General features: G+C 38.5%; 1 protein-coding gene across 1 annotated transcript in view; it reads right to left on the bottom strand.

Annotated features, from left to right (window-relative positions):
- Positions 1-39: 39 nt before the first annotated feature.
- The window catches only part of ZYG11B (zyg-11 family member B, cell cycle regulator), a 91794-nt gene continuing 77001 nt past the window's right edge, over positions 40-14832 (bottom strand). The window contains exon 14 of the mRNA XM_047082674.1: positions 40-4771. Coding sequence (XP_046938630.1) covers positions 4581-4771 — 191 coding nt within the window. The 3' untranslated portion in view covers positions 40-4580. The remainder of the gene's footprint in view (positions 4772-14832) is intronic.

A 14832-nucleotide genomic window follows, 5' to 3' on the forward strand; every position in this document is an offset into this window, starting at 1 on the left:
AAATAGTCTAGAAATAAAGTAGACAAGACACGCTTTACATAAAATTTATAACATTTATTTAGGCAAAAAAAAAATTCCCAAAACAAAACTCTGTACACACAACATTAATACCTAAGTGATGTCCTGATTTAAAATATAGCATGATTCATGTACAGAACACTCCCATTCATCTGGCCACAGTGAGAACAGTGCCTTCAGTCCAGAGAATTTGAGAGCCTTGGAAATGTATACACATTACATTTCCCAATGAATTTTTCATATCCTTTGAAAGGAGTTAAACTCTTCCATCGAAATTTAAGCAAAAGATAGCCTTTCTCTCATAAGTCCGTGGGAATTTGACAGTGGGAATTCTACAAAAGTCAAGGATTTTAAGATTTTAAAATTTTATTCTTGCGGATTATCTCAGTATAAATCTTGACATTAACATCATCCCATTTTTAAAGAAAAAAATGCTTTCAACAATTTCTTGCTTTTATGAAAGTGTATCTCAGCTTTCATTAGCTAAGTAGCTTCTTGCTTGTAAGCTGATTAAAATAAGCTTAAAAGAACCCATTTGAACAGTTTCCCCAAAAGGAAGTTCGAAATTACGCTAATAGTATTAATGAACTAGATGTATGATTTTCCATAGAGTAATTTCGATAAATTTGGATTTTCTAAATATTCGTAATAGCCATTCTACCTAGCTCTAAAGTTTGGTTGTGCCATCCAAATGAACTTCGCTTCATCCAGAGAAATGAGAAATAGCATTGACTTTCCCATAATTTACCCAAAAATATTGACTGAGGGGAGAAACAGTCAGAGAAAGCTCTTTCTCAGGCTACCCATCAGTTAATATAGAATGTCTTAGGTTAAGATTTGGAAACTAAAGAATGCATAATTAGGAGTGTACCGTGTCATGCAAAGTCTATCAGATACTAAAAAAGATAAAGCAATTACTCATTTAAAGCACATTGAGCAAATTCCTATCATACTGCTATTCTCATCACTGGATGAAGGTTGGATTTGCATTATTCCTAAAGTAAACAGTACATGAGTTAACACTTAAAATGAAAAATGTGTCGATACAAAGCAAATGGTAAAGGTTAAACATCCAATATCCACACAATCATTTGAAACTGCTACAACAGATTCGAGAGGGAAACCGTAAGTTTGCAAACTTCTCTACAGGCTGCCTTAGAACACTACTCTGAGGCCCTATCCATATAAAGTTCCCAAATAAGTAACATACAGATAAAACTGCCCATATCAGCTGACATTATGATACTGCCTTTAATTTACACCTTCAGTTTAATAATACTGTTTATTCCAAAATAAAAGTTGCGCAATGAACAAATACTGTAAACATGGCATTAGAGAGGGCAGGAAAGGGGTGGGTTTTCCCTGCTACTCATGACCTCTTTTCAGTCTCAGGTATTGGCTGCAGGTTGTTCTACGAGGGCGCCATGCATTTTAAAACACTAAGCCAAAACCATTGTTCATTAATGTATCATAACTGAGAACATAAAATATATTTTCATTAAAACGTGCTCCAAAGGGCTAGAAGAAGGCCCAATCTTATCTTGACACATGGCATAATTAAACATACAGCTAAATGAAAGTGACTAGGGAGGAAAAGGGCCAACTCAAAAGGTCTCAATAGTAAGAACAACTTCTTAGGCTTGATAGATTTGATGTTTTTAAACACGAATCTTTGAAGTTTGCAAACGAAAGAGATCATGAAATTCAATTCCTATAGCACCCTTTTATGGTGATTCACCTCCACCTTAGGTAATTAAGTTGACTAGTGCCACTAGCTGGCATTTCTGTCCAGGGGTAAAGAGCAGCAGTATTTAAGGTCAATTCCTAGAACTGTGGGTCTGATACGATTTTTCAAATCCTCAATTAAGATCAGTAACCACTGAGTCCTTGGCCAGAGAGTAAACTAACCCCTTATTACTACTTGATTTATGTTTCTTTTCAACTGCCAAAAGGAAAAAATGATTTTTTAGAGTGTAAAGACCACGAGCAAAACTTATTTGATGTAAAGAACAAGATGCCTGATTTCTGCTTTAATTTTAGACTGTTCTTGTTTTACTCAATGATACCAACATGCATCATTATACTCTTAAAAAGTCTAATTCCATTTCCTTTGGTAGATCTAAACCTTGCTGCTGCTTGTGGACTGATGTAGTGATATTTTACAATATCTGAGTGCACCAGTGATTTGAGCAATGAGTGGTTCAGCCCTAGTCTAAATTGTGCTTGAAACAGCACCTCTAAGCCACTGAAGAGGTAACCCTTGAAGGCACCAAGTACTGTTACATTCTACTATACGCATGTAAAAGATAGGCCTAATAGATTCCAACTGTAGACACAGGCCAGTTATGCCTCATAATTTCAATATATACATCTACTATATTTTAGCCAGATTCAAGACCTTGCAGACAATTCTGTGCCTTAGTTAGATACACAATTTTAAGAACCATCCCAACCACAAAGGCACTACAATTTTTATATATGGGATGTGAGCAATTATTTTGCTTTTAAGACTCAGAAATATCCCACCATTACCAATGTTCAAAGTAGTAAATTTAAAACTAATTTTCAATATTTTTAAGTCTTCATCTATCAAGTTATTCTGAGCAATGAAGGGAGTTATTGTTTTCTGTACATTGTTAGCTATTTCTGAAAACAATTTGTAAAGATAAAAACCTAAGCCTAGCCTAATAAGGAACACATACTTTTGCTTCAACAGGACAGAAGAGACACTTGAAGCCAAACTTCTCAAACAGGCTTTTCCCTAACTATACAAGCTAAGAGGCCTGGAGATAGTCAAAATAGCTAGCGATTTCCAAGCTAGTGCAGGCCGGCCTGTTTTCTACATTTTGCCTTAGACATTAAAATCTAGGAAAAAGGGGGAAAGCTAAAAGAATCTTCCATTTCCCCTGAAATAGACAATCCGTGAAAATTTATCTTGTGCCTATAAAAATTCCTTAAACCAATTAAGTCAGAAGTAATCCACAATATAATATGGTTTTTAATGGTTCTAAATAACTATTTTCTTTTAGTTTAAGTTTTCATCCCTGCGAAGGAGTATGAAATAATTCAAGTATGATTTTTGTGATAGTGGTATGAAATATGTATGTCAAAAATGCTATCAGCACACTAATAAGCCAGCTCTTTTCTAAATAAAAATGCCTCTGAATAATCACCATAATTTAAACATACCATTTTAAATCTCTATTGAAAACAGTTTAGCCATCTATGGAAAAAAATGCAGTCATCTGAAATTGTGATTAACCTTATTCACAAACTAAAATTTTAAATGGAAATTAAATTTCTTGGTGACTTGCTGCCTCCCAGCTGCCATTATTGATATAATGATAATTGATTCTTTACTCTGCTGTAATGGGTATCTCAAAAGGAAAGGCAATTGTCTAAAAAATAACCCATCAAAAAATATTTCCTTTTACACGCTACATCTAGAACCATTGTATTTAACAACAGTCTAATGCTTCTCATTCATTTTTGGCAGTGAGGTGTGGACATCTTTCTCCAACATGAGAACATTAAGATACATGTATTTTGAAAAAAAAAAAAAGAAAGAAAGAAAATTTAACTTCTTGTGACAAAATTTACTGTTGTTAAGTGTATTTAACTGAGCAGGTAATACCGTGTGTAGTCTCTATGTCACTGAATAAAATGACTTTGATAGAGGGAAAATAATGCTCAGTTTTAACAAGAGACAATTTTATAAAAATTCACATTTTCACAATAGTATGACTTATAGAGATTCAGACAATTAATCTTTAACACAGAATGTTGTAATATTTTACACTGTGATGTCCCGGGAAATATTTCTAGAGAGTAACCAGCAGTCTGTGTAGGAAGCAGCAGCCCATGCTTCCAGGAATAAATATGAAGAATAAGCTACTGCTTACTGCCTCAGAAGAGGTGGGCTTCAGGATAGCCTGTCCCAGTTTAAAAACTGTATTGTAAGAGCAGACCTTTCTCTAGTTCCTTATTTCTTTCCCCCTTAATAGTTTTCCTTCCAATATATTTTTTCTGCCATCCACCCAGGCTCCAGTTGGTGAGTAGCTTTCAAACAGGACTTGGATTTCTGCTCTTTCACACTAAGAAGGACATCTTATAAAAGGTACACAGAGAAGAAAGCCATTTTATACAGAAGCAGTATAAAACTTACAACTGAAGCAGTGCCAGAAATCAGGTTAACAGCTTATCTGAAGCTGCAAATTGATTGGAAGGGACTTTAAGATCAGAAAAGTCTGGCTTAAGGGTTCGTGCAAACTTTATCATAAAACTGTAGAATTTCAAGCACAGGTAAGTTCAAACACGGAAAGATGTGGAAAATTTCCTAAAAGGCAATGATGAAGGAACAGATCCTTCTTGCCTCAGAAGTTAAAAATCACAAGACAAATTAGAGACTGTTCACATGGGCAGTACTTTACACGGTCAATCCCAAACTGATCTTATGACTCTTGTCATAGAAACCCCTAAAACATCACAGAGGGTAAGATATTCCAAATGAACCTATCACAAAAAGGATTCCTGTGATTCAGCTATTCAATTACTTATGGCTATCAATTTAGTCTAGCCTGGGGCTGCTTTTTACAGGGAGGTGGTCTCCCATGGCGCACAATGTGTTTTTCTAAGCTGTCTAGAATGGCCACAGCAATCTGTTGGACATGGGGATCCGTCTGTTCGTGTTCTTTGATGTTGTATAAATGCTGCAATCCTCCTTCCTCAATCAGCATGCTGCAATACCTTGAGGCTGAAAGAGGAGAAAGAGCTTTTCTTAAAACACTTAAAAAAAATTATTCTACACACAAAAAAGTTCTTTTTGTCACTTAAAATTTGAGCTATTTTTTAATTCTTTTTTTAATTTTATTTTTCATTTTTTTAAATTTACATCCAAATTAGGTAGCATATAGTGCAACAATGATTTCAGGAGTAGATTCCTGAGTGCCCCTTACCTATTTAGCCCATCCCCCCTCCCACAACCCCTCCAGTAACCCTCAGTTTGTTCTCCATATTTATGAGTCTCTTCTGTTTTGTCCCCCTCCCTGTTTTTATATTATTTTTGCTTCCCTTCCCTTATGTTCATCTGTTCTGTGTCTAAAAGTCCTCATATGAGTGAAGTCATATGATTTTTGTCTTTCTCCAACTAATTTCACTTAGCATAACACCCTTCAGTTCCATCCACATAGTTGCAAATGGCAAGATTTCATTCTTTTTGATTGCCAAGTAAAACTCCATTGTGTGTGTGTGTGTGTGTAAGTGTATATATATATGTGTGTGTGTATATATATATATACACACACCACATCTTTTTTTTTTTTTTCTAACGTTTATTTATTTTTGGGACAGAGAGAGACAGAGCATGAACAGGGGAGGGGCAGAGAGAGAGGCAGACACAGAATCGGAAACAGGCTCCAGGCTCTGAGCCATCAGCCCAGAGCCTGACGCGGGGCTCGAACTCACGGACCGCGAGATCGTGACCTGGCTGAAGTCGGACGCTTAACCGACTGTGGCACCCAGGCGCCCCATACCACATCTTCTTTATCCATTCATCCATCGATGGACATTTGGGCTCTTTCCATACTTTGGCGATTGTTGATAGTGCTGCTATAAACATTGGGGTGAATGTGTCCCTTCGAAACAGCACACCTGTATCCCTTGTGGTAAATGCCTAGTAGTGCAATTGCTGGGTTGGAGGGTAGTTCCATTTTTAGTTTTTTGAGGAACCTCCATACTGTTTTCCAGAGTGGCTGTACCAGCTTGCATTCCCAAAATTTGAGCTATTTTTGCTATTGACTACTAATACATGCTAAACCTTGATAAATACCTCTGTAATGATGTTATGTCTACACTGCAAGGCTCCACACATAACAATGATTCTCTAATTCATATATATATACAATTCTCATATTCATATATATATGGTTCTCTTATCAAGGCTACCACAGCTATGGGTGGGGGGATTGGTTCCTCACATCCACAAGTCTCTATGTGGAAAGAAAGGGCAGTAGAAAACTTAGACGTTTAAACCAACCCTCTTCCTCCTTTCCTTATACTTTAACTGGGACAGATGAAATAATGGAGGCATATGGAAATTTTAAAACAGTTACATGGAAAAGCATAGACAATTACTTTAGACATGGTAAAAGAAACATTTGCATGTCCTTAAAAAAAAAAAAAAGAAAAGAAACATCTGTATGTTCTTAGACTCAAAGTTTGATAAAAGTACCTTTCCATGTGGAAGGCTGTATGTTGATTGGCTAGGTTGAATAGGTTTCTCCCATGTGTTTTATACCAAAAAAATGAAATGGATAAACCATTTTTTTACCAAAAATAAATAAATAAAAATCATAACCTTAAAGCATAGACAATCTGGAAAAGAAAACTTGTTTGATCCCAAATCATAGGTAAGATAGGTGCTATTACACTTTTATGCATATCCTATATATTTAAAAAAAAATTTAATGGCATTCGTATTGTACACGTAATTTTCTTTTAAAATATTTTCTTTGCCTTGTTTTTAAGTATTTTTTCTTTTTATATATACCACTTTTAAAAGTATTTTTAGTTTTAGTCATATTTATTAAAGTATAATTTACACACAGTAAAATATACCCAATTTAATCTATAATTTGATGAGTTTTGGCAAATGTATACACTTGTATAACCACCACAATCAGAATATAGAATAAAAAAAAAAAAAAAAAGGTTCCTTGTGCACCTCTGCAATCTTCTCTGCAGCCTCACCTAGGCAACCACTTCTCTAATTTCTATGATATTGACTTTTGCTTGGTCTAGAACTTCAAGTAAATAGGACCATACAGTATGTATTCTTTTGAGTCTATTTTTGCTCAGCATGGCTTATTTAAAAATTTTTATTTTAATGTTTATTTTTGAGACAGAGCACGAGTCGGGGAGGGGCAGAGAAGGAGAGGGAGACACAGAATCCCAAGCAGGCTCCAGGCTCTGAGCTGTCAGAAAGAGCCCCATGCAGGGCTGGAACTCACCCCCTCAGCCTGACTTGAGATGTGTCCATATTGCTATGTATATGTGGTAGTGTTTTGTTTTGTTTTTTAAGTATTTTTAAAATTTGAATATTAGAGGGGCCTGAGTGGCCCAGTTAAGTGTCTGACTTCAGCTCAGGTCATGATCTCAGATTCTGTGAGTTCAATTCCCACATCAGGCTCTCTGCTGTCAGTGCAGAGCCTGCTTCAGATCCTCTGTCTCCCTCTCTCTCTGCCCCTCCCCAGCTGTCTTTCTCTCTCTCAAAAACAAATAAACATTAAAAAAAATAATAAAACAAAATAAACAGGGGTGCCTGGGTGACTTAACCAGTTAAGTGTCCAACTCTTGATTTTGGCTCAGGTCATGACCTCACTGTTGTGAGTTCAAGCCCCATGTTGGGCTCTGTGCTGGGCATGGAGCCTGCTTGAGATTCTCTCTCTCTCTCTCTCTCTCTCTCTCTCTCTCTCTTTCTCTCTCAAAAAAAGAAGAAAATAATAAAAAAATAAAGTATTAAGTATTTTAAGTAAATATTCTATTGCATTGCCTATACTACGTATTTTTATTTTTTTAATCTTTTTTTTTTTTTAATGTTCATTTTTTGAGAGAGAGGACATGAGCAGGGGAGGGGGAGGGAGGGAGAGGGACAGAGAGAGAGACAGAGGATCTGAAGCAGACTGTGCACTGAGATGGAAAGCCCAAAGCAGGGCTCAAACTCACAAACCATGAGATCATGACCTGAGCCGAAGTAGGATGCTTAACTGACTGCGCCACCCAGGAGCCCAACATAAGTATTTTTGTGGACTTTCTGTTTCAGTGATCTTGAGGATACTTAGAATGCTGGGCAAATGCTAAATGTGCACTTAACATTATAAGAAATCATCAAACTGTTTTCTAACGTGGTTGCATAATTTTTTCATTGTTCTAAATGTTTATTTATTCTGAGACAGAGAAAGAGAGAGAAACTGGGGGAGGGGCAAAGAGAGAGGGAGAGACAGAGAATCTCAAACAGGGTCCCCACTGTTAGCTCAAAGCCTGATGCAGGTCTCAAACTCACAAACCATGAGATCATGACTTGAGCCAAAATCAAGAGTTGATGCATAACTGAATGAGCCACCCAGGCGCCCCAAAAATGGCTGTACAATTTTTCAATCTTATCAGTAATGAATGAGAAAGCTGTTTCACATTCTTGCCAACACTTGCCATCATCCATCTTTTTGTTTATAGGCAGCCTTTTTAGTAGGCATAAACTAGTGTCTCATTGTGGTGTTATTTAATTTTTAAATGTTTGTTTAATTTGAGAGAGCAAGAGCGAGTGGGGGAGGGGCAGAGAGAGAGGGAGAGAGAGAATCCCATACAGGCTCCACACTGACAGCACAGAGCTCAAACCCACAAACCCAGAGATCATGACCTGGGTTGAGATCAAGAGTCTGACACTTGGGGCACTTGGGTGGCTCAGGTGGTTAAACGTGACTTCGGCTCAGGTCATTGTCTCATGGTCTGTGGGTTCGAGCTCTGTGTCAGGCTCTGTGCTGACAGCTCAGAGCCTGGAGCCTCCTTTGGATTCTGTGTCTCCCTCTCCCTGCCCTTCCTCTACTCGCTCTCTGTCTCTCTTTCAAAAATAAATAGACATTAAAAAAGAAAGATTAAAAAAAAAGTCACTTAACTGACTGAACCACCCAGGCACCCCTCATTGTGGTTTTAATTTGTATTTCTCTAATGACCAATGATGTTGAGCTTCTTTTCATGTGCTTATTGGCCGTTCACATGATCTCTTTGTAGAAAGTCTAGTTAGTCCTTTGCCCATTTTTAAACTGGGTTATTTTTATCATTGAGTTGTAAGAACTCTTTATATATTCTGAAAACATGTCCCTCTATCAGATATATAACGTGCAAATATTTTCAACCTTTCTGTAAATTGTCTTTTCACTTTGTTGATGGTGTCCTCTGTAAATTGTCTTTTCACTTCCTTGATGGTGTCCTTTAAAGCACAAAAGTTTTCATTTTTTTAATTAAATCCAATTAAACTAGCTTCTCTTTCACTTAAGCTTTTGGTGTCCTAAGAAGCTACTGCTTAATCCAAGGTTATAGTGATTTATATCTATGTTTTCCTCCTAAAAATTTTATATGCTTATGTAGATGTAGATGTAGCTCTTACATTTAGGTCTAGAATCTACTTTGAGTTAGTTTTTAATGTTGTTGTTTTTTTTTTTTAATTTATTTTTTGAGAGAATGTGTACAAGTGGGGAAGGGGCAAAGAGAGGGGGACAGAAGATCCAAAGCGGGCTCTGCACTGACAGTAGCAAGTCCGATGTGGGGCTCAAACTCACAATCTGGGAGATCGTGACCAGAGCCGAAGTCGGGCACTCAACTCACTGATCCACCTAGGCGCCCCTTGAGTTAATTTTTATATACAGTATGAAGTAAGGAATCAGATTCTTCTTTTACATGTGCCTACTCAGTTTTCCCAGCACTGTTGAAAAAATGACTCCTTCCCCATTAAATTGTCTTAGCACCCATGTCAAAAATCAATTTTGGGGGTTATTTCTGGACTCTCAATTCTAATGCATTGATATATATGTCTGTCCTAAGGATGTTGAACATCTTTTCATGTGCTTATTTGCCATCCATTAATCTTCTTTGGTAAAGGATCTGTTCAACCCTTTTGTCCATTTTCTCCTCACTTGTATTGTTTTCTTATTAAGTTTTGAGAGCTTTCTTTCTTTTTTTCTTTTTTAAAGAAGATTTTATTTTTAAGAAATCTCTACACCCAACACAGGCTCAAAGTCACAACCCCAAGATCAAGAGGCACACACTCCCCTGGCTGAGCCAGCCAGGTGCCCTGAGAATTCTTTATAAAAGTTTTGAATACCTATGCTTTATCAGACATGTGATTTGCAAATACTTTGATCCCATATGTGTACTGGCTTTTGATTCTTTTAACAGTATCTTTCAAAGAACAGAAGTCCTTAAGTTCGATCAAGGGCAATTTAGCTATTTTTTTTCCTTTGTAGATCATGCTTTTGTGCATATTTAAGAAATCTGCAGGGTGACTGGCTGGTTTGGTCGGTAAAGAAAGCAACTCTTGATCTCCAGGTTGTAAGTTCAAGCCCCACATTGGATTGTAGAGATTACTTAAAAAATATAATCTTAAAGAAAAAAAAAAAGAAATCTGCCTAACATCAAGTCACAAAGATTTTTTGTTTTCTTCTAGAGCCTTTTTTAAAGTTTGTTTATTTATTTATTTTGAGAGAGACACAGAGCACGTGCACATGAGAGGGGGAGGGGCAGAGGAAGAGAGAGAGAGAAAACCCCAAGCAAGCTCTGCACTATCAGTGCAGAATATGACAAACACGGGGCTTGAACTCAGAAACCACTGAGATCATGACCTAAAGCTGAAACCAAGAGTCAGACACTTAGCCCACTGAGCCACCCAGGTGCCCCTCTTCTAGAACTTGTTTTTTCTTTTTAACGTTTATTTATTTTGAGAGAGACAGAGTACGAGTGGAGAAGGGGCAGAGAGAGAGGGAGAATTCCAAGTAGCTCCACTTAGCGCAGAGCCCGACACAGGGCTCAGACTCATGAAACCGTGAGATCATGATTTGAACCAAAATCAAGAGTTGGATGCTTAACTGCCTGAGCCACCCAGGCATGTCTTCTAGTACTTTTAAATAGTTTGTTGTTTCATATGTAGGCCTATGATCAATTAAGAGTTAATTTTTGGGGGTGTTTGGCTGGGTAGAGTCCAAGGTAGAATAAGCTCACTTTTTTTTTTCCTAAAGTAGGCTCCATGCCTAAAGTGGGGCTTTTTTTAAAGTAGTTTTTTATTTATTTTTTTTATTTTTTGTAGTAATCTCTACATCCAATGTGGGGCTCAAACTCACAACTCCAAGATCAATAGTTGCTCTTCCAACTGAGCCAGCCAAGCACCCCTCACTTTTTTTTGCATCCAGAGATCCAGTGGTTGTAGCTGGATTTGTTGTAGCACTGTTTGTTGAAAAGATTATCATTTCTTTATTGAATGCACTTTAAACTTACGTCAAAAATTAATCAACCATATATGTCTAGCCCTATTTTTGTATTCTCTATTCTGGCCCACTGAACCTTTGCCTATTTCTATGCCTGGACTTGCAACTGGTGTCTGAAGTGAAGGCAGTCTTGTGGGACTAACCCTTAACCTATGGGATCTGACACTGTCTCCAGGTAAATGTCAGAATTGAATTCAATTTGTAGTATGCACAGATGCTGTCTGCTGAGAACTGGAAAACTGCTTGGTGGAGTGTGGAAAAACACGTGTTAGAATTGATGTCAGAAGTGGGGTTTGAGGGGTGCCTGGGTGGCCTAGTTGGTTAAGGTATCTGACTCTTTTGGCTCACGTCATGATCTTGCTGTTCATGAGTTCGAACCCTGCATTGGGTTCGGCACCATCTACGCAGAGCCTGCTTGGAATTTTCTCTCTCCCTTTCTCTGCCTCTCCCATCTCGCATGTGCTCTTTCTCTCCCTCAGAATAAAAAAAAAAAAAAAAGAAAAAGGAAAAAAGAAATGGTATTTGCTATAATGGCTGTGGCTCATAAAAATATGTGGTTTGGGAAGAGAAAAGATGAAAGAGGGATGAAAAACCTCTGATTCCAGAGTAGCCAGGTATTCACCATGATATGGAGTAGCAGCTGAGCTGCAATCAGTTACTAAAGGTAAAAGTTGCCAACAGAATTTAGAGATGGATCTAAACCTTACCAGCAACTGCTTGTGGCAGTGGTTACGCAGATTAATCAAGATAAAAGGGCCAGGATTCCTTGGCATGACCCCTCACTGGGGACTCAAAGCCTTTCAGGTAAGACTGGGTAAATTGGTCAGGAATGGAAAAGTTACCAAAATCCACTGGTGAAGCCCTAATGTGGGCTTATAATTAGATCGAGAGAAAATAAAAATGTGTGGGTTGAGGGGCACCTGAGTGGCTCAGTTAAGCAGCTGACTTCGGTTCAAGTCATAATCTCACAGTGTGTGGGTTCAAGCCCCGCATTGGGCTCTGAGCCTGGAGCCTGCTTCAGATTCTGTCTCCCTTTCTCTCTGCCCCTCCCCCACTCACACTCTTTCGCTCTCTCTCTCTCAAAAAAAAAAAAAAATATTAAACAAAAATTTTTTAATGTATGGGTTGATGGAATTATGAAAGGTGGAATGTTTAAACAGGTTTTACGTAAAGAAGCTGTGTTTCCTTTACCTGAATGTCTTATGGGAATGAGCATTATGTCTCGCTAGGAACACTTCACCTACCTAGTAATATAAAGTCAAAATCTGTGGATGAAGTCCTAATGAAGGCTACAGTCAGGAATGTAATAGAATTAAACTAAAAGTTTGTAGGACAACTGGTATGGTTGAGTAGGCTTTATGTAAAGTGATTGTATTTCTTTTACTTGACTGTATTATAAGGATGGACATTTTATTTGACTAGGAAATGTTACTCCTACCTAACATTGTAAAACAGAAAGCATGTAAATCTACTCTTCAAGCAATGTTAAGTAGACATGCTAAATGGGTACCAGAAGGTTTCTCAAGCCTGTGCAGTGTAGAATATAGGCCGAAGTGCTGGTAGGGACAAATTCTCTGTGCCTTACTTATGTGAAGAACAGACTGGGGCATTGGACTAGAGAATTTCCAACCAAGAGGCATTTACTACCTTGCTATCTGACATTAATTGAAGCTACCTTATGACAGAAGGATTAAAAAATGATCTTAAAACCTGAAATATGCATGGTGTTCTGGGTGATGTCAGAGAAACACTCTAATGGGGATGGCAGTGCTAGGAGAGTTCCCTAGTGAAATGGAAATTGTTTATACAGGATAATGCTACCTGGGGAATGCAAGGAGGGTATAATCATGGGCAGGAAGACTCTTTCTCCCTAGGACCCACTTTGAAACTGTACAAGGAGCTGCTACATTCTATCATCACTTGGACAGTACCTTGTAAACAGCTGTCCACTAGCCGACAAAGAGTTGCTTGGTTTGTGGACAGTAGTTCCAAGGTGAACAGACAACATCCTGTTTGAAAGGCCAGCACTCTGACTAAAAAAGGTAAAAGCAAATGAGCGCTGTGAGCTGAACTGCATGCTATTTTCCCAGCAGTGATTAGAGAATTGAAAAGTGATAAAAGGCTCTTTTTGGGTTTTTAATGACTCGAGGGCAGTGGTCAATGGCCTGAGCATACGGATGGGCACAAGGGCAATAGGAACAGAACTGAAGGGGTGCTTGTATGAGACATGGCCCTATGGAAATCACTGTGGGAATCTGAAGAGTGCATTCTAGTAGGACATTTCTACGCCCATCAGAACTCCTTGTAGGTTCAGAAGATAACTGGAATAGACCAGCAGAAGAACTTGCCTGGGGTGGCCACATGGGTCCATGAAATAAGTGGATATGGAGATACTACAGCAATGCAGATATGGGCTGAATGTAGACATATTCCCCTTGCAATCTCTGAGGCACAAATTGCCAGCAAGAACTGTTCAGCCTGCCAGCAAAGGAGACAGACACTGTAGATGGCTATGTGGCAAATTCCCTGGGGGGAAAGGCCCTGATCATAGCTAGCAAGTCAGACTAGCACTGGTAGTCCTGGGGAGATACAGATGGGTCTTGACAGAAGTAGATACTGACTCTGGACTGGGCTTTGCTCAGACAGTGATAGATATGAATGCTTAGAATGCTATAGAGCAACCAAAACATAAGGCATTGAAACAATTTGGACAGCCGACTGTCATTTCTTCTGATCAAGGAACATACTTTACAGTGTATAATGTTGATGGAGTTCAGGACACATTGCCCTAAAACATGGCTTCTTGGCCTATTGACTATCCTAAGCTAAAGTTGTTTGAGAAAACAGCAGAAGCAGGAAGATTACTCTGACTTCCCTCCCTCACCCTTCTTCCCTGAAATAGGTCATAAAACGCCCATGTGAAAGGCACCCTCCTTGTACCAGGAAAAAGGAAGATATTTTATCACCAGAGACCTGGAATTGGGGGCTGAGGAATCTGTACAAACAAACTGTATTTAACTAACTCTTATTTTCCTAGCCACTTCTTCACCATTTACTACCCCTAGCTAAAACATCTTTGTCTTGTCAATTTTTCACAAATTTGTTTCTTTATCTAAAAGGTATAAAAGCTTCCTGCTCTGGTCACTTCAAGGCTTCATTCTTGTTTGAAGATTCCCACATATAAAACTTTGAAGTTTTAATAAAATTTGTATGCTTTTCTTCTGTAAATCTGTCTTCATCAGTTTAATTTTCAGGCCCATCTGCTCCCTCGAGGTAGCCACCTGGGTCCATGAAATGAGTGGATCTGGGGTACTGCAGCAATGCAGACAGAGGCTGAATCTAGACATTCTTCCTGCAACCTCTGAGGCACAAATTGGCAGAGCTGAGTAACACTTTTTCCTCCCTTCCAATGTCCAACAATGGGCAGAGAGAGATCTTCCTCAGGGTAACAGTTTCAAAGAATTGGAATGGGCAATTCATATATTGGTTGTTTTAAAAAGGGGGTGGGGGGCGCCCGGGTGGCTCAGTCGGTTAAGTGTTTGACTTCGGCTCAGGTCATGATCTCACGGTCCGTGAGTTCGAGCCCCGCATTGGGCTCTGTGCTGACAGCTCAGAGCCTAAAGCCTGTTTCAGATTCTGTGTCTCCCTCTCTCTCTGCCCCTCCCCTGTTCATGCTCTGTCTCTCTCTGTCTCAAAAATAAATAAACGTTAAAAAAAAAAAATTAAAAATAAAAATAAAAAATAAAAACGGGGTGGGGTAGAGGTGAGAAACAGGTCTGAAGAG

Source organism: Lynx rufus, unplaced genomic scaffold (assembly GCF_022079265.1).
Source record: "Lynx rufus isolate CCGP_SWC_20201006 ecotype Redwood Valley unplaced genomic scaffold, mLynRuf1.p SCAF_2, whole genome shotgun sequence".
Taxonomy (NCBI): Eukaryota; Metazoa; Chordata; class Mammalia; order Carnivora; family Felidae; genus Lynx; species Lynx rufus.